This window comes from Canis aureus, chromosome 13 (genome assembly GCF_053574225.1).
Source record: "Canis aureus isolate CA01 chromosome 13, VMU_Caureus_v.1.0, whole genome shotgun sequence".
NCBI lineage: Eukaryota > Metazoa > Chordata > Mammalia > Carnivora > Canidae > Canis > Canis aureus.
The window spans coordinates 47,261,112-47,280,473 of record NC_135623.1 but is presented as its reverse complement, the minus strand read 5'-3'; the positions used below and the strand labels follow the sequence as shown (position 1 = coordinate 47,280,473).

Here is a 19,362-nt window from a genome sequence, read left to right as displayed (position 1 = left end):
AGTGCCAAGGCCTGGTCGGCCCGTGCCCAGCCTCTGGCAAGTGATGTTCCCTTTGCTCTCTTCCTAAGGTACGTGTAGTCTTCTGCTAAAGACTGGGGTGAACCTTCTCTGACTGACATGCAGGACTCAATCCTGATAGCATTATTGAGAAAAGAGGACTATCCTTTTTTCAAGATGATAAGCACAGCAAGATTCTGTTTTCTCCTCCTTCTGCAGGTAACGGTGGTGGTAATCGCTATGCCGCAGGAGGTGGGGGGACCGGCAGCATTGGAATTGGACAGCCCTGGCAGTTTGGTGGAGGACTAAATAGTGTCTCTTACTGTAATCAAGGATGCGCAAATTCCTGGCTTGCGGATAAATTCTGTGACCAGGCTTGCAATGTCTTGTCCTGTGGATTTGATGCTGGCGACTGTGGACAAGGTATGTTTATCACTGTGAAAAGATGCTTAGACTAAGGGGATCAAAGTCCTCGACAAGTAGAGGGAGGTTGGTGTGGCTTAATTATTCTGAGTCCCTCACCCAACCTTGCATCCAAATAAGTTGTAAGTGAAAAGTAAGAGAGGATATGGACCGTTCACAAAGATCAGTAGACACTAGAGCTGCATCTTTTCCTGTTACTGCTTCACTCGGACTTACTTTGTACTAAGCAGATGTACCTTCGTTGAAAATATATGGTAAAGGTTTAAGCCAGAAACAATAAGAAGAGACCACTAATAAAGGAATAGTTTGAATGCTGGATCTTGTTGATGGAAGTCATTTTGGCAGAAGGTTGTAGTTTTTCAAATGGACACAAAGATGAAAGTTGATCAGTGGAACCTGCCATATCTCTGTAGTGAGTTAGACTCAGCATTCCCTGTTAATAGTGATTGCTTCAGATAATAAAATGAACCCCGTACCAGCCGCTCTTGTGTTAGAATGGTTGATTATTCTAAAGTCATTCTTAGAAAGTGAAAACTTAAACCCTAAGAATTAAAGAAAAAGGATGAGAAAAAGCCTCGTTTTTAAAGTCATGTTTGTGTTTTTTTCCTCTAGATCATTTTCATGAATTGTATAAAGTAACTCTTCTCCCAAACCAGACTCACTATGTTATTCCAAAAGGTGAATGCCTGCCTTATTTCAGCTTTGCAGAAATAGCCAAACGAGGAATTGAAGGTGCCTACAGTGACAATCCAATAATTCGACATGCTTCTATTGCCAATAAGTGGAAGACCATCCACCTTATAATGCACAGTGGGATGAATGCAACCACAATACATTTTAATCTCACGTTTCAAAATACAAATGATGAAGAATTCAAAATCCAGATAACAGTAGAGGTTGACACAAGAGAGGAACCCAAAGTGAATTCTACAACCCAAAAGTCTTACCAAAATTTGGTTAGCCCTACATCACTTCTTCCAGAGGCGGAAATCCTATTTGAGGATGTTCCTGAAGAAAAACGCTTTCCAAAGTTCAAGAGGCATGATGTTAACACGACAGGAAGATTCCAAGTGGAGGTGAAAATTCCCCTGGTAAATATTTCACTCCTTCCCAAAGAGGCCCAGTTGAGTCTTCGTAACTTGGATTTGCAACTAGAACATGGAGACATCACTGTGAAAGGATACAACCTGTCCAAGTCAGCCTTGCTGAGATCATTTCTAAGGACCTCACCAGATGCTGAAATAAAAATAAATCAACCTATAATAATGGATGAAAGGAATGACAGTGTAGAGGCCCCACTAGGAAAACAGGTTCACAAAGACACCTTGCCGAACAGCTTGGAAACATCTGAAAAATTACAGAGGTCAACTTTTCCAGCAGTCCCCATGAAAGTGAACAGCCACTACCAGAGTCGCAATCTACCCCCAGAGTTAGAAATCGAAGGAAAATCTAGATCTGAAATTCTGACCCCACATGTAAGAGCTGGAAGTGTTTCAAAAGAAAAACTGTTGTCTCACATCGTTCCACCAGAAAGCCAGATGACAAAGGAGAAGCAAAGCACAGGGAAAGAACAAGAGAAAAACAAAATGGAGGAGAATGCAAACAATTACATAGATGTTAATGAAGTACTACCTGGAAGAAAGCTGCAGCACTACACAGACAGTTACCTGGGCTTTCTGCCGTGGGAGAAAAAGAAGTATTTCCAAGATCTTCTTGATGTAAGTTGTAAGTCACATCCAGCTTTTTTCCTTTCCATGCTCAGGAAAAGTAAATAACTTTGTAAGTGATAATTATGTAGTAATAGGTACAATTTATTCATGACTTTCTGTGCCAACCATTAGACTAAATGCTTTTTCTTCCATGGTTTTATTGTCCTAATACCCCTAACAATAAAAATACTATACAAAAAAAATATCGTATGAGGTTACCTGCTATCATGATCCCATGTCACAGTTAAGAAGTAGCCTTAGTACGAATGAGTAAGGGTGTTAACTAGGAGCATGCCTCGAGTAAGTGGTAGGACAGGGGTGGAATCTTGTCTTCACTTGGCATGTTGTGACTTCAAAGAAAGCTTTTATGTCTGTTGTGTGAGTCAGATCTGATGATTTTTCCAATTTTACTGATGAAAAAAAAACCCAAGGTGCAAATAAATTCATTAGCTTCCAGTGGAGCCAGGCCTCAAGGTTTAAGTGCTCACCCTCTGGTACCACCGTCTCCTTGGTGCTGCGGTGTCATCTGTACATCTGCCAAGTGCTGTCACAGGGCTTGCTGCAGGGGAAGGCAGCTCATGGAGCCTCAAAGGGCAAGCCTGGACGACTGTGGGTGAATAATTGTAGCAACATGATAGGTGTCTCTTGAGCTATGGGCAAGGAGTCCCAAGGGACAGCTCCTTACCTTTTCCTAGAGGTACTGGGGAAGGCATCCACGAGGAAGTGCCCTGTGAGCTGACCTGTGCAGAGTGTGTAGGAATTGACAGACCAGGACAAACCTGTGGTCTCGGCTGGATCAGGAATAGAGCACAGCCATGAGGAGGTGTCAGGCTGAGAGAAAGGAGGCCAAAGAGGGGAACGTGTTTATCTCACTGTCTTCTGAAAGTATCTTATCACCAACACAGTAGTTGTTTACTAATTGCTAAGTGACGGACTATAGAGTTCTTGCCTGTGATGATTTCCTCACTTCCCCCCCTTTCATTACTTATTTTAAATTGCAAAAGTGTTTTAGGTTAATAGTAACCATTGCAAGCAACCCAAAACATAAACAATATAAAAGGGAAAGATCTTCATCCTTTCTTCATCTTCCTACTTGAAATAATCACTATGAATAGTTTGGTGGGTATTTTTCCAGTATTTTTATATAGATATGTGAACATATGAACTATATAATATTTGTTTTGTAACAGTGAAATTACACTATACTCATTGCTCTGCCTCTTGATCTAGTAGAACATGAGCAAGCCCACGCTAGTGTCATTGTTTTTTAATAGCTGTATTTGTTTTGCAGTTACAAATAGTGTTGTGATAAATATTCTTTTATGCATAGCTTACTCTTGAGGAAGTTTTTACTTCTGTAGGTAGAATTGCTAGATTACAGTTAAATTTAACTGTGTCCTTCTAGAATGTTGTACCCTTCATACTCCACAGTGTATAAGAGTGCTTGTTTCTCCACAGGCTAACCAACAGTAATGAGTATCAATCTGTATTGAGATTGCATTGAGAAGCAAAAATATCTCATCTTTGTAAAGTGTGAAGCATTGAGAAGCAAAAATATCTCATCTTTGTAAAGTGTGTTTATATATTTTGCTATTATTCTTTGCCCATTCACTCAGTTTTAGCTCTTACTGGTTTTGACAGGGTTCTTTACATTTTATAACATTAACACTATTATGGTAAAATAATCCTTTTTTTGTCCTTCTGTTCAGAACTCAAGTGCTTACTGATTTGATGTCACCAGTAGAAATAACGGATATTGAAAGTGCTATTTTAGTTAGCTAGTTAGTTAGTAGGCTCCACCCAATGTGGGGCCTGATCTCACAACCCTGAGATCAAGACCTGAGCCAAGATCAAGAGTCAGATGCTCAACCAACTGAGCCACCTAGGCACCCCTCTACCAAATGTATTTTTAAATAAATGTTCTAAATATTGCATTGAATTGGCTATGAAATCTCATGGTCGGTGACTAGCCCTTGAAGAATACCCTATAAATAGACCTCCATCACACTGCAGTCATTCACAAGCCAATGTTGGTGATACTTTGACTGAAATACAGTTTAGTCCTGCTCTTAGGATCCTTAAAGTGACCAGTTAGTGCTACTTCATTTGCCACAGTTAGTGGCTCATTACATAAAATAGTACCTTTATCTCTCGTTAACAAAATACTCTTGTGCACTAAATGCAATGCTGTGTTCGTGGAATTCTCTTTTTAGGAGGAAGAGTCACTGAAGACGCAGTTGGCATACAACACCGATGGCAAACACACTGGAAGGCAACTGAAAGATACATTTGCAGATTCCCTCCGATATGTAAATAAAATTCTGAATAGCAAGTTTGGATTCACATCTCGGAAAGTCCCTGCACACATGCCTCACATGATTGACCGGATAGTTATGCAAGAACTTCAAGATATGTAAGTCCCGCTTGTTGTTTCAGTTGCTTGCACATGCTCAGAGCCAGGTCTGCTTAAAATGGGCATCTTTACTGTGCCAGATGTATGGCTCGAACACTTGACAACTGATAAAACTGAAGGTATTGGCTGAATAAGAGGTAAAGAAAAGGATTCTGACCCCACAAATGTTGGAATATATTTGAACGTAGATTAATGTCTATATATATTATAAATATCCAGGGCTCACTCTATGTTATGTTTTCTCAGGTTCCCTGAAGAATTTGACAAGACATCATTTCACAAAGTGCGCCATTCTGAGGATATGCAGTTTGCCTTTTCATATTTTTATTATCTCATGAGTGCCATTCAGCCACTGAATATATCTCAAGTTTTTGATGAAGTGGACACAGACCAATCTGGTGTCTTATCTGACAGAGAAATCCGAACCCTGGCTACCAGAATTCACGATCTGCCTTTAAGTTTGCAGGTGTTGTATTTTTTTCTCCTAAACTTTCTTTTCTTTCACATATGTCAGCATAATGCAAGTAAAAGTAATTCGTAATATTTAATGGGGGTGTTCACAACTAGTCCACTTTTAGTGCTGAATTAAAACCAAATTTGAGGTTCATATTTTATGAGATTACATTTTTAGGCTTTAAGTAGGTGTTGCTCTTGTATTATCTGGAGAAAAGCCAGACCATCCTGCATATAAGATTCTTGTGATGAGTTCTTTCAGGAGCTTTAGGTATGCCCCATGGAGCTGTGTCTCAGCCAGGCCTGGGTGGTTGCAAGGTCCCCTCGGTCACAGATCCTCTAGTCCCAGGAGTGAGAGACTTATTAATGGAGAGTGCTGAGATGTATCTAACTGCAAGAACTCCTGCTGGGGGATCCCCCTGACTGCCTTGTGTAAAACAGTGCCTCCCAGTCCATATGTTCTACTTTGAGATGAAGATGAAATATTTTTTGTATTATCTCATTCTGTTCTTTTTTGGAGTGTTTTTAAGAATCACATAGTCAAACTCTCTTTGAAGATAGTGTTTAAAGAAATATTGGAGACTTCTACTTACTTTTTATTTTTTAAAGCCACAGTTATTCCTTGTACGTAGAAGGTTTATCCTTTTATTTTGTTTTGTTAGGACTTAACAGGTCTGGAACACATGCTAATAAATTGCTCAAAAATGCTTCCTGCTAATATCACTCAGCTAAACAGTGTTCCACCAACTCAGGAAGCATACTATGATCCCAATCTGGTAAGTGGCATGAGTTTCTCTGTGTAAAAAGGAGGTATATCTTTATCAGGTGTTATTTACACCATTTCTGTATAGCACTTCAAACAGCAGAAGCAGGCCCTATATTTATGTCTTTGGTACACAGCAGGAGTCCTGATAATCCAGAGTCATTTCTGTCTTTTCTCTAACCTAGCGGATGTTAAGCTGATATACTGAGATTAACTGTTAATATTCTATAACCAGACATCTGCTCACCAAGGACAGCAGAAGGTAGCCATGAGAGTACTTCAGAGAGTTTTGCTGGTGGCACAGCCAGTGTCCCCTCTCGCTCAGGACTTCTCTTTCCCCCACCTGTGCTTCTGTATCTGTCCCTCACTATCTGTCTTTCCTCCTCTAGTTTTCATTGTTTCTCTTTTAAACTAGGTTAAACTGGGTTCCTAGTAAGACTTTAGAGTTACCAAGCCCCTGCATTTATACAGAACTTGCAGAAGTGTGTTCTTCTCTAAGGAATGTGATATACACAGAGAAAACTTGTTTTTCTTGCCCTGTTACAGGCACAGTGAAGGGTTATTGAGATTTTAGTTTTCTTTTGAAATGCATACATTTCTCTTCATTAGCAGAGTATTTAACATATGCCAGCTTTCTGGCATGAGATTTAGAATCAGCAAATATCCTTTGAGTGTGAAGGATAAAGTAAAGGCTGCTTTCTAATGGTAATAAGTTAGTCTTGAGGCTCCTGCGAATAAGCTGCTTGGAGCATGAGTACTAGTTATACTAGCAACATTAGGAAAGGAAGTGGCTTATGTTGTTTGGAGCAGGTGGAAATGCCTAGTTAACCTTATTCAGGTGAACTCTAGCAAGGTATTGGCTTCATTACTGTAATTAACTGATTATACCTAGGATAAAGTATTTTCTAATAAGACTGACAAGTGAGCTTATGAGCATCACGTATTGTTAGAGTTCGTTAGAAATTTCTTTCTGAAAAAAAAATGCTACCAGTAGCTTAGGAGACTTTTAACATGCAGTGTTTGTGTGATTAAAATAAAAATTTATTTACAAAAACAGGCAATTAGCCAGGAGGCTATCCCATGCCAATTTGATTTTTTTCAAATACTGCATTAAAGTATTTGTCTTGATTACAGAGTCTTTGGTCTCCCCCTTAAATTTTGCACTGAGGTCAGTGCTTCACCTGCCCTACCCTAGTCTTGGCCTGATGCAATGTCTCTATTTTCTCACAGCCACCAGTCACTAAGAGTCTAGTGACCAACTGTAAACCAGTAACTGATAAAATCCACAAAGCATATAAAGACAAAAACAAATATAGGTAAGTAGTGCAAACTTTCTCTGTTTAGTTTAAGAATAATTATAAGAATCTGGCATCTTCATAATTTTACAATAGTTTATCTCTTAAGCTTTCTTTTTAAATTTATGTGAGATTGTTTTCTTTAGTAATACCGAAAGATTAAGTCCTTCTCAGGATGTTGACTGTTGAAGTTTTATAAAATACTTATCTCAATGAAACTGCTTTTATTTCCACATAAATATTTACACTCCTTAAATATGTTTTGATAATTAGGTTTGAAATCATGGGAGAAGAAGAAATTGCTTTTAAAATGATTCGTACCAATGTTTCTCATGTGGTTGGCCAGTTGGATGATATAAGAAAAAACCCCAGGTACTTTTTTTTTTTAACCAATAAACTTTACTTTTTTGAGTACTTTTAGAAGTTACAGCAAAATTGAACAGAAAATACAGAGAAAACCCATAACTTTAAGAAATGATCCTTAATCATGCAAATAAACATGCAAAAAGGCAGCACGAATCAAGGAAAGGAAGTGGTTTATGTTGCTTGGAGCAGGTGGAAATGCCTAATAGTTACGTAGTGTCAGTGTCTGAGCTAGAGATGGGAGCTGTGAGTTTGGAGAAGGTTCCCCCAGGCACAGGGGCTAGCATGGACTTCCAGGAATCTGGTGACAGGAGCTGTTCACTGAGGCCAAGGAGTGACTCCACCATGGGGAGTGAGGCTAGATAGCTGGGACTCTCCTAGCATTCTTAAGAAGGTGCTTCCAGAAAAGTTGTTTTGGTGATTAGACTTTGCAATTCAAAGCAAAGTCCATTATTAGCTTCTGAAGAAAAAGAAATGCTCTCATAAATGTGAAAATTAATCCAGTAAAGTGCAGGCATTCTTTGGGGCTGAATAAATGTTCAGGCTTATGTAAGCCTTGAAAATTTCCAACCTGGCCCTGTAACAGTTGCCTGGAATAGTTTGATAAAATTAGTTAAAAATCTGCATTTTTGAGTTTTGAACTTTAGTGGGAAATAGATATTTGATGGGTTTCCTAGAAAAAAAGACTTTGGCATATAAAATTGAATATTTTTCATCTGAGTCTTTTAAGTACCTTTTAAGTCTTCAGTTTTTATGTCCTCATTTATTATGATTTTAATGATAAATGATCAGAAATGTAAAATTTCTAGACAGGTAAAGCCATGGTATTTTTTTTTTTCTAAAATTCATTCCTGTTTGGCAGTGGGATGGGGAGAAATTGGAATTTGAAGATAAATGGAAACATCTTTCATGCTTAGTGTATTCAATAATTCAGTAAAATACTTTATTTCCTATAAAATATTTCCCACAAACCAAGCAAACAATAAACTATTATAATTAATAGTTACTCTGCTTCAGCTCTCTATACCTGCTGTTCCCTCTGCCTGGAATGCCCTGCCCTAATTTTTAAAAATAACTTTAAAAAGCAATTTCAATACTTGCTTTTTGCTTCCCCCTTTTTTTTTGATGTGCTCTCCCATTTAGTTATCTGTAATAATGGCATGTGGGAGTTTGTAGTTTTCAGTTGTACCTTGTCCTTTACCTCTTGGTGCCAGTTCAGAAGTTATGGGGTTAGAAAATTTGTAGACCTTCATGGTACCTAAACGGACAGGGGTTGACCAGAAGGATCCCTGGCAAGCCAGGCTGTGTCTGTTGGGCCCAGCTAGCTCCTGTGACCTTGCACAGATCTTATTAACTCTCAGCTGTTTTACTTTTATGGGTGCTCACCCTAAGTCAGGAGTGGAAACCTGCGTTCTAACCGACTAAACCTTTAAGGACAGGTTCATCCCCATTCGCAAGGAACTTTGCATTGCTTTTCCCTCCGACTATTAGTCTCTGCCTCTCCTCTTCAGATAGAGGTAGGGCACCACAGTGGTTGGAGATGTCCCTGCAGACACAGCTGTGCTATAGCACAGAAATGGATCACCCCTTTGTATGTGCGGTGTGCTCACCACCCCCGCCGCCGTTCTTTTTTTTCTTTATTTATATATATTTAAAATTTTATATATAAATTTATATATATTTAAAATAAAATATAAATTGATATATATTTAAAAATAAAGATCTTTATTTATTTATTTGAGAGATAGGACATGCTCATGACTAGGGGTGGAGGTAGAGGAACAAGCAGACTCCATCCCGTGACCTTGAGATCATGACCTGAGAGCAGAAATAAAGGTCAGATGCTTAACTGACCGAACCACCCAGGTGCCTCTGTGCCCCATTCTTACATCAGTCACCATGAAGAGGATTCACATCACAGTCAGAAGCTGCCTCTGGGGGAGGGAGTGGGCTTCCCTCCCCTTGAACTTCAAAAGTAGGGTTATTCCTGCCTACTGATTTAATGGGCCCTCAGTTTAGTGACTTCACCTTGAAAGGAACTTGAAACAGTAGGGAAGTAAGACTGTCATCTGGTTTTTGCCAGAACTCCAGCAGCTTGGTTGGAAACATAAGAAGAGGTCACTGAACTCATAGAATCCACAGCTGTAAGGCACCATCTTTATCTCACTTATCTACAACACTATTCTTTTTTTTTTTTTTTTTTTTTAAATTTTTATTTATTTATGATAGTCATACAGAGAGAGAGAGAGAGAGAGAGAGGCAGAGACACAGGCAGAGGGAGAAGCAGGCTTCATGCAGAGAGCCCGATGTGGGACTTGATCCCAGGATTCCAGGATCACACCCTGGGCCAAAGGCAGGCACCAAACTGCTGAGCCACCCAGGGATCCCCTGCATCACTATTCTTAATAATGTAACTGTATAGAACTTGGTTTTCATTGTTTACTAATACCTCCCTGGCTGCCAACAAAATGCTCTCGTCAATAAACTGCATTTATTGAACACTTAATTGGGGACATGCTAAACAGAAATCATTAATTTATTCCAACAGCTAGAAGACACTTTTAAGATTATCTTCCCTAGTTCTTTTTGTTTTACAGGTGAGGAATATCCAAAGAAAAATTTTATAGAACATTATTCCCCCTAGAGAGTCGTATCAACCCATGCAACAACATGGAACAGGAGCCCATTTAAAATATATTTGGAAGCTACATTTCTTGTTTTATGATGTCAAGATCATTCTCACACTAACTAATAACCATGGATCTCTGTTAATTCTAGGAAGTTTGTTTGCCTGAATGACAACATAGACCATAATCATAAAGATGCCCAGACAGTGAAAGCTGTTCTCAGGGACTTCTATGAATCCATGTTCCCCATACCATCCCAGTTTGAACTGCCAAGAGAGTATCGAAACCGTTTCCTTCACATGCATGAGCTGCAGGAGTGGTAAGGGCTCACGTTCATGTGTGTGTGTATAAGAGTGATGAATTCCTGTAATGTGTTATTTGATCTAGAATTACTTTATAAAAATATGCTTAAAAGTTTTTATTTGAGCTTGCTGGCCAAGCACATCTGCCAAGCCTAACTCATTGCTATCAGAATAGCGACTGTGTTTCTTACATACCTGCTACCTGGCAGGAGAGCATAAGAGCAGATGAGGCAGCTGTAAGTGGTAAATGCAGCCTAATTTCCAACCTTGCATATATTCCACCGCAACCTAAAGCTGCTTCATAATATCTCCTTCATGTCTTATTTTACTGCCATTTACCCCAGCCATGTGCTAGGAATACACAGAGACAGAGGAGTGTGGGACCAGGCTCTGGGGTGCTCATGGCCCCTTCAGAGCAATGGGCTACAGGCAGACAGCTGTAGTGTCAAGTGCTGTGGCAGGATCTGTGCTAGCGGAGTGTGGATGAGGGAGCAGCTAATTGTTAGGGGAGGGCGGCATGGGGACTTGGTTTTCAGTTGTGAAAAGGACTTTTCCAGGTAGAAAAGAGCATTCCTGATAGAAGAAATGGCCTGTACAAAACAAAGCACAGGACTGGGAAAAGAGAGTGTGTGGAGAGAAAAGGAGACATTGTGAAGGGCTTGTGTCTGAATTAGACTTTTTTCTTTGGAGCATGGGGCGCCCCCAGGAGAAATTTTGTTTAGGTGTTTGCAGTGATCAGACTTCATGATTTGGAAAGATAGCAGTGTGGAGTTGGAGTGGTGAGGAGTTGTTTGGAGTGAGGCAGTGTTGTCTGGAAACTGGAGGCAGAGAGACAAGATCTAAGCATTTCAGTAGCTCTGACACAGTCATGGTGTGACCAAGGACAGAGCTCAGAGAATAAGGAGAATGGAGTAGATGGAATTGAGAGACACTGTAGAGGAAATTAGTGACCTTAGTGGCTCGAACTCTTGGGTATCTTGGGGTTGGGTGAGACAATCAGTATGTATGTTGTTAATAGCTATATATATTTTTATTTTCAAAAGAAGTTATTACTAACTGTGGGTCTTGTCTTCTAGGAACAGCTTCTAATCATTTTCACTTTCCTTTAGCTCAAAGGAAAAAGATCTCTGGATGAGTTCAAGTGTTAACTCCCCAAGTCTAGTTTGTGACTACATTTATCTTCAGGGGTTCAATCGAATAAGAAAGAAGTGGGCTTATGATTAGTTTGAGAGCACTTTGATTTCTGTGTTGTACAGATAAGATGAGTGAGGTGTAATTCCCTGGGGGCTTCAGTTTCTTTATCCTGCTCAGCTTCTGTGTCCTCTCACTGCAGGGCCACCAACACCTCCCTACCTTCTAGAAACTTTACTTTTCTCTTTCCTTTCATGCCATTGTGCTCCTGAGTCCCTGTCACCTTTCTCTGGTGTCCCTAGAGGCCATCTTCCTGTTCCCTTTCCTTGGGGCTAGCACTCACTGTGCAGGAGAGCCATCTGTCTGGTATGCTCGTCTCTCCTAATAGAACGTAGGCCGTCTTCAGGGGCGTAGATGATGTCTTACCCTTCTCTGAGTCCACACTGCCTTTCGCGCACATAGGAGGCGCCCCATGGATGAGTGGCTTAGGGAACCTCCAGCTATCCTAAGGTTCTGTGGTTGCTATATGACTCATTAGCTGTGTTACAGCCTGTGGCTTCTTAGCTGTTTAAAAATTACATACAGATTCTGAATGGCACCCTAGGCATTAGACTGGCTGTGCTGCTTGTGATCCGATTATGAGACACAGGAAGTGCTGGAAGCACAGAGGTACCATTATCAATCTAGGACTTGGAACAGAGACATCCACCATAAGATGAGCTCTGCATGAGAATCCAGAACTCAGCACAGAGGCCTGAACTGATAGTTACTAGCGTATCTTCCAAGCCTTATGTTAAGCATATAGTTCGTCTTCATGGTAAATCATATTTCCAAGTTACAGATGAGGAAACTGCTCTATTGCCACCTCGAACCCCAATATCCTATCTTCACATCCACTTGATTCTACTTAGAGTATGTCTCCGTTGCCTGTTGTCTTTCATTCTCACTGGTCTTTATTACGTTCTCATACCCAGACTAACGTGACTGCCTGCCTTATCACCTTGGTCCCCCCCCTTCAGATGGCCACCATATTCACCTAGTTGTCCACACACACCCACACTTGCCATTCCATGTGCTTTCCCAGTGGAGTATTATGTCCAAACCCCACTGCATATTTTCCAGAATACCTGCACTTTCTTCCCACCTGCCTCGCCATGGCCTGGCTCTCTTCCTTCTGCCCCCCCGGGCAGATTCTGTTCAGTTCTGCCGGACTCTCTCTGCCTTACTCAGCTAAATGCTTCCATTTCAGGTCCCCCACCCCACTTCGAGGTTTAAATGAAATGTCACCAATGCTGAGGTGCTTTCCTTATGTCTCTGTTTTTCCATAAGACTTTGCTTTTGATGGTACATTTTTTGGTCCATCTTGTGTGGTGGCTAGTTGTTTGCATGTCAGTGACTCCCCAGGCTTATAAACAGTTTACAGCAAGAACTTCTTGTTCATCTGTCTGTATCCACAGGAAGTGTTGGTCAAGTGACTGTGAAGAAATGGATATGAAAGAAAGTGTATTTTTGTTTAAATGTGAGACATAATTTTCTTTTGAAGTCCTCTCCTCTGCCTGGGTAACTCTGACACTTCAAATATACTACTTACCATGACCTAATGAAAAATCTGAACTCACATTGGAAATGTACATTGTATTAACATTTTCATGTTGCCTCCACACAATGTTTTTGTGTTTTGCGACTTTTTGCTAACCTAGTATATAAATAATTCTAATGCAGTGAAACTGCACAGAACTGCATATTTGCTTCTTTCTCTGAACAGGAGAGCATATCGAGACAAACTGAAGTTTTGGACTCATTGTGTACTAGCAACACTGATTATGTTTACTATATTCTCATTTTTTGCTGAACAGGTAAGTGTTATATATTTCATGTGGGGATCAAACAGTATTTTTTAATATAAGAGTATCTAATTCTTTTAGAAAGTGATATAAATTGGGCAGCCCGGGTGGCTCAGCGGTATAGTGCTGCCTTCAGCCCAGGGTGTGATCTTGGGGTCCGGGGATCAAGTCCCACATCAGGCTCCCTGCCTGGAGCCTGCTTCTCCCTCTGCCTGTGTCTCTCCGCCTCTCTCTATGTGTCTCTCATGAATAAATAAATGAAATCTTAAAAAAAAAGTGATATAAATTCACAAGAAAATTTTAATTTCTTCTTTTGGTTTATAACTAAGATGTCAGTATGTCAGACATAGCTCATAATATTCAGACAGCAAACATAATATCCTTTTATTCATTTTTCTTCTAGATGCACTACCAGTATTCTTTTTACCTGGTACTCAGTAGATTAACTTGTAGACGTCAAGCTAAAACTGAAAACCTCTAAGTATTTCTAACCAAAAACTATCTAGAATCCTCACCTCATACTGATTTTGCATGGGTTTCCAATTTTTTTCTTTCTTGTAACCTTTCTAAAAGTGACTGCAGTGTGTTCAGACCTCCCACTATTCTGTGGACAGTGCTCATTATGCTCACGTCCCAATTACATTTCCTTTGAGTTGTTGGAACTTCTCTCCATACAGGTGCATATACAACCTCCTTCAGGTGAAGTCCCAAAAGTAGAAGGGAGGTTTGTGAGGTAAAAAGAAAGGGATCAGAGAATCTTTATTTGGTCTGATGAGAAAGGAGTGAAGACAGGAGGGAACCATGTCTGGGCTGATCTGACCTGGGGCAAGCCTCCGTTTGAAGGGACTGTTGAGTGGAGCTTTTCCAGCTGTCACGGAAAACTCACACTGAGTTTACTTAAACTGAGAAGAAGGAAGAGGCTGAAGTATTGAAACTTTAGAATTAGCAGGGCCTGGGCTTCCTGCTGTAAATGGAAGGAAATGAGAAAATGGGAGATTGGGCAGGTGAGCAGGACTGCAACTTAATCTTTATCCTCTTCCCAGCAAATATCAGTCTCGTGTTTGATATTTGTTGCGATTATTCATGGCTGGTAAAGCCATCCCTGCTCCAGAGCAGAGAGGTCCAGTGAGGAATGAGGAGTCAGTTGTGTGCCGCCTGCCAAGGGGGGAAGAGGAGGCACCCAGGCTGGAAGCAGTGGCTGGCAGTGGGGGGGAAGGAACCAGAGGGCCAGTCTTTCATCTGCGTTACTTATACAGTAGAGGATAGGGAACCAGAGAGGCAGAAGGCAGGAGAAAAGAAGGGAAGAATAAACCGTAACCCTCTCTTCTCTGTCCCCTTGCTCTTTACCTATGGGAATCAAATCTTTAACCTCAACCCTGCTTGCCGTGAATCAGCCAGCACTGCCCCTTCCTCTGCCCCAGTCCCAGCTCATTGTCTGTATGTGGGTGAAACCCTGCTTCCCCCTTGAGATGAAGTAGACAGTATGATCCCAAACTGAAACCATAAAGAACACATTTGTTCTTTTGTTTCAATTCCAACAACAACCAATTGTTGTTCTCACTGACACTCCGTCATAACAGCAGTCAGGTTTCCTATTTCAAATGTGTCATGGATAAACCATTTCTGTGAGAAACGAGTGTTTATCCAAATTGTAAGGTAGTAGTTACAAAGTAATCTTTTGCATGACAACCCATGTCATAAATTAGGTGTTACCTATATTTTCAAATGATTATTGCTGTGTTTAAATACAGGGGGAAAGTAGTGACAGGATCTTAATACAAAGGTTTTTTTATTTTTAATTCTGTCTTATATATGTAGTCACTTTCAAATTGAGGGGAATGTTGATTTCATGTAGAAGCCTAATTACAAAGGGCTAGAGTTAAGTAGCAGAGCTACCTTCCAGATGTAATAGCTAAACAGAGGCAGTTTCCTTCAATATAAAGACTTGAGAAATAGGTGTCTTGAAAATAAATATGCTTGGTAATCACTGTGTAAAAATTTGTAGATATAGGTTTTTAAAAAAGTGAAGCATGGGCCAAAATAATTTTTATCCTTGTGGGTTTAAATATTTTGTGGGCACATATATAGGCATATCGACCCTATAACAAAAGTCGTGAGTAGCTGGTTTTATTTTGGAGAGAATGATGGAGACTTATTTACTCTGTTTTTTTTATGTAGAAGACTGTGGAAATGATTAAGGTCATAGGACTCAAAGTTTAAAGTTTGTCAACATGGAGAATTAAAATTTATTTTCTGTCTTTAATTATCTAGTTAATTGCGCTTAAGCGGAAGATACTTCCTAGAAGGAGGATACAGAAAGAAGCTAGTCCCGACCGAATCAGGGTATAGATCTTCATTTGAAAATCATCTACCTCGGCATTCACGGAGCATTTTAAAACTTGGCATCAGAGAGATGTCTTCGTGATGTGATGCTTAGCCAGCCTGGCCTGCAGAAGGAAAAGCATCCAGTACAGTACTTGTTTTGTGGCCTGAATATAGCTGACTGGCCAGGAATTGTTTAACCAAGACATGGAAAACTTGTATGTTGAGCAGCTCTGATCTGATTTCACTTTTAAAGCATTTGCTTGTGGACCCATCATTCTTTTAATGAAAAGTCTGACAAGAGAGCTGCCAAGTTCCCCTAAGCAACCATTGCCAACTAACTTTCACATGAGAAGCCTAGGCCAGCTTGGGAGCCATTGCTAAGAGACCCCAGTCTTTGCATTCCAAAGACTTGTGCTGCAGTTTTACATTTTTGGTTTTTTGGTTTGGTTTGGTTTGGTTTGGTTTGGTTTTTTTCCAGTTCTCACTTTTAAATAAGTCGCTACTAAGTTAACTATTTACCCTTACTTCTGAAAATAATGACTTGGGATATCTAAACATGTTTTTATAGATGTTATTTAAATAATGCAACAATATCACCTTCTATTGGCAATACCTAAATTATGGATTTTATTAACATTTAAGACCATAAGTGGTCAGTTACTGATGAGATCAGTCACTGACATCTGATGCATTTTGTGCTTTACTTCAGCCCCTAAGAATGTGATTTCATGCAGAGGCCTAATTAAAAGGGCTAGAGTTAAGTAGCAAAGCTACCTTCCAGATGTAATTAATTATGTTTTGGAAATGTACATATTTCAAACAGAAGTGCCTCATTTTAGAAATGAGTAGTGCTGATGATACTTGTCACATTACAGTGGTGTCTTTTATAATAGTATATTCTAGTGGCTAGCTCTTCCAACTGGTTTCATATATTGCAGGGGTCAGCAAACTTCATGTAAAAAGCCACATAGCAAATATTTGCAGGCCACATGAATCTCTGTTGCATATTCTTTATTGTTTACTTTTAGTGGGGTTTTTTTTAACCTTTAAAAATGTCAAAAGCCAAGTTTAGCTTGCAGCTATACAAAAACAGGCCACCACCTGGATCTGGCCCACAGGCCATTGTTTGCTGACCACTGGGATAGAGAATTCATATTTCTATGTATGATTAATCTGTGATGTTCAACTATATTTTATTTATATGATTATATGGTGGATTTCTGGAGATTAGATTCCATAAGTCCTTTTTGAACTCTAACAGGTGTTTTAGATCATGATCTCAACAGTATTGTTTCAAAACCTATTTTGTAAAAAGAACTTGTAAATACTTTGTGCTATAAGAGTTATGTATTTCAAAATGTGATGAAGTCTCATAAAAACTTACATTTTATCTGATGCTTTGTTTTTTAACTCTTTGAGGAATGAATTCATTGTTATCCGGATTCTATAATCACTTGAGGGCTTGTACAGTGTATCAGTGTCCATGCTGAACACAACTGAAAATAAATGGGAAGTAATGTAAGGGGAGGATAGTACTAGAACACACTGGAGAATGTCATGGGGGAAAATAAGTTCTAAATAGGATTTATCATATGGTAAAAGTTTAGGAAGTATCTGGGTGTCATTCTAAATTGAAGAATTTATTATAGAAAAGTTATAAAGAAATGAACATTTGGGTGTGTTGGACATTTCTGTGGTTAGATCTTTGTCTTTCTCTGACTTATTTTACTTCCATATTGTGCAAATGGCAAGATTTCATTTCAAGAGCTGAGTAATATTGCATTTTATATATATGTGTACACACACACAAAACACATTATCTTTATCCATTCATCAGTCAGTGGACATTTGGGCACTTTCCATAGTTTGGCTATTGTAAATACCAGGGTGCACACACCTTCGAATCTATATTTTTATATCCTTTGAGTAAATACCTAGTAGTGCCATTGCTGTGTCATAGGGTAGTTCTATTTTTAACTTCTTGAGGAACCTCCATACTGTTTTGATGAGGTGTATATTTATACAATGGAATACTATTCAGCCATAAAAAGAAGGAAATCTTGCCTAAAGTATAAGTATTATGCTAAATCAGAAAAAGACAAATACCATGTGATGTTACTTATGTGTTGAACGTGGAAAAGAAAACCCTTCAGGTACAGAGAACAGACAGGTGGTTATCAGAGGGGAAGTGGGTTTGGTGGGTGAAAAGGGTGAAGGGAGTCAATTATATGATGACAGATAGTAACTGGACTTCTTGTCACTTTGTAGTATATGTAAATATCAAATTATACATCTGAAGCTAATATTATCTGCCAAATTTATTTGAGACTTTAGGCAATAAAACCCCGAAGCCTTTGTTTGCAAAACCTTAGATACAAGTGGTAAAATATATGATCAAAAATAGGAAAAAAAAATTGGGGCATCTGGGTAGCTCAGTTGGTTAAGCATCTGACTCTTGATTTTGGCTGAGGTCATCCTCTCAGGATTGTGAGATCGTGCCCTACACTGAGATCCATGCTGGGGATGGAGCCTGCCTAAGACTCTCTTCCTCTGCCCCATCCCGTATTCCCTTAAAGAAAAAAAAAAAAAAGGAAAAGAATTGCAGAGAGATAGGAAATCAAGGCAGGTACAAAATCAAAAAATATTTAAAAATTATCCAGAGGAAAATCCATATATGTACACAAAGAATGAAATAATACTCCAAATTTTACTATATTATCTCTTGGTAGTGAGATTATTAGTGAATTTCATTTCCTTCATCAATTATTTATCTTCTAAAAATTGTCTTACAATGAATATTACTTTAAAATAACAATCTAACAAATTTTAGGTAAAATTATAATGACCCATATTAAGTTTTTAGTGGAAAGTAGAATGCTTTTTATTAGCTAACCAAGGGAAAGCTAACTTTGAAAATCCATAAAATGCCTTTGGTTCCATATTAAGAGACTTTGTGTGATGAAACAGTCATTTCAGTTCTCGTGGTTTTGTTTAGTTGGATAAGGATTAAAATTTGAAACTTAGGAATACAGATGAGTTTTCATTTGGAGCTAGAAAAGCCAAAAGATGATATTATCTAATCTTGATTATTCATGGGGCCAATAATTCATTCATATCTTTCGTGTCTTATTTCCTTTCTGTTTTTCACATCTTTAAGTTTCCTAACATTTGAGAAAATAAGGCATTGGTGTTAGTAAGTCACCAGATGGAGAGGTTGAACTGTTCTTGTATATGTAGCAAATCAAGTTAGTGGGCCCCTACTTTAGTCAGTATGAGAATGACCTGAAGAATTATTTAAAATGCAGATTCCCAGTCCTCACCCACAGAATTAATTTGGTAGGCCTTACTTGGGGCCTAGGAATCTGCATTTTAACACCCCTTTCCCAACCTCCAAAATACCACATGTCTCCACTTCATCTGCAAGTGATCCTGACACAGGCTGGATCCATGAACCACACCTCGAGAAACTTATTTGAAGCCATGTGTATGTATGAAAACATTTAGAGAAAGAGTAGAAATTGAGAACTAAGTGAAACCAAGTCCTGGGGACCTCCAGCATCTGAGGGTACACTGAAGAAGAGGAGTTAACAAAGATACTGAGAAACTGCCAGAATGATAAGGGGATAGCAAGAGACTGTACAGCTATAGAAGCCAAAGGAAGCCAACGAGGGAGGGAAAAAATGGTTAATATTTTGACTTGCTGAGAAATGAGATGAG

General features: G+C 39.3%; 2 protein-coding genes across 24 annotated transcripts in view; one reads left to right on the top strand and one right to left on the bottom strand.

Moving 5' to 3' along the window:
- The window catches only part of GNPTAB (N-acetylglucosamine-1-phosphate transferase subunits alpha and beta), a 70,944-nt gene that overhangs the window by 48,165 nt on the left and 3,417 nt on the right, over positions 1–19,362 (top strand). For 4 of the 5 annotated variants that reach the window (XM_077846055.1, XM_077846056.1, XM_077846052.1 and 1 more), the window contains 10 exons: positions 217–420; positions 1,033–2,138; positions 4,343–4,542; positions 4,789–5,008; positions 5,658–5,771; positions 6,989–7,074; positions 7,327–7,425; positions 10,195–10,362; positions 13,242–13,332; positions 15,592–17,040. In XM_077846055.1, coding sequence (XP_077702181.1) covers positions 217–420; positions 1,033–2,138; positions 4,343–4,542; positions 4,789–5,008; positions 5,658–5,771; positions 6,989–7,074; positions 7,327–7,425; positions 10,195–10,362; positions 13,242–13,332; positions 15,592–15,669 — 2,366 coding nt within the window. In that variant the 3' untranslated portion in view covers positions 15,670–17,040. Of the gene's footprint in view, positions 1–216; positions 421–1,032; positions 2,139–4,342; positions 4,543–4,788; positions 5,009–5,657; positions 5,772–6,988; positions 7,075–7,326; positions 7,426–10,194; positions 10,363–13,241; positions 13,333–15,591; positions 17,041–19,362 lie in introns of those variants that run through there. The other variant, XM_077846053.1, reaches the window with a different exon arrangement.
- LOC144282434 (uncharacterized) overlaps positions 1,763–19,362 on the bottom strand; it is a 32,899-nt gene continuing 15,299 nt past the window's right edge. For 5 of the 19 annotated variants that reach the window (XM_077846080.1, XM_077846075.1, XM_077846079.1 and 2 more), the window contains 3 exons: positions 17,030–17,141; positions 2,815–2,960; positions 2,203–2,736 (listed from right to left, as the gene is read on the bottom strand). In XM_077846080.1, coding sequence (XP_077702206.1) covers positions 2,606–2,736; positions 2,815–2,960; positions 17,030–17,141 — 389 coding nt within the window. In that variant the 3' untranslated portion in view covers positions 2,203–2,605. Of the gene's footprint in view, positions 2,178–2,198; positions 2,737–2,814; positions 2,961–9,120; positions 9,235–10,206; positions 12,952–17,029; positions 17,142–19,362 lie in introns of those variants that run through there. The other 14 variants (XR_013350871.1, XR_013350870.1, XR_013350872.1 and 11 more) reach the window with 11 other exon arrangements.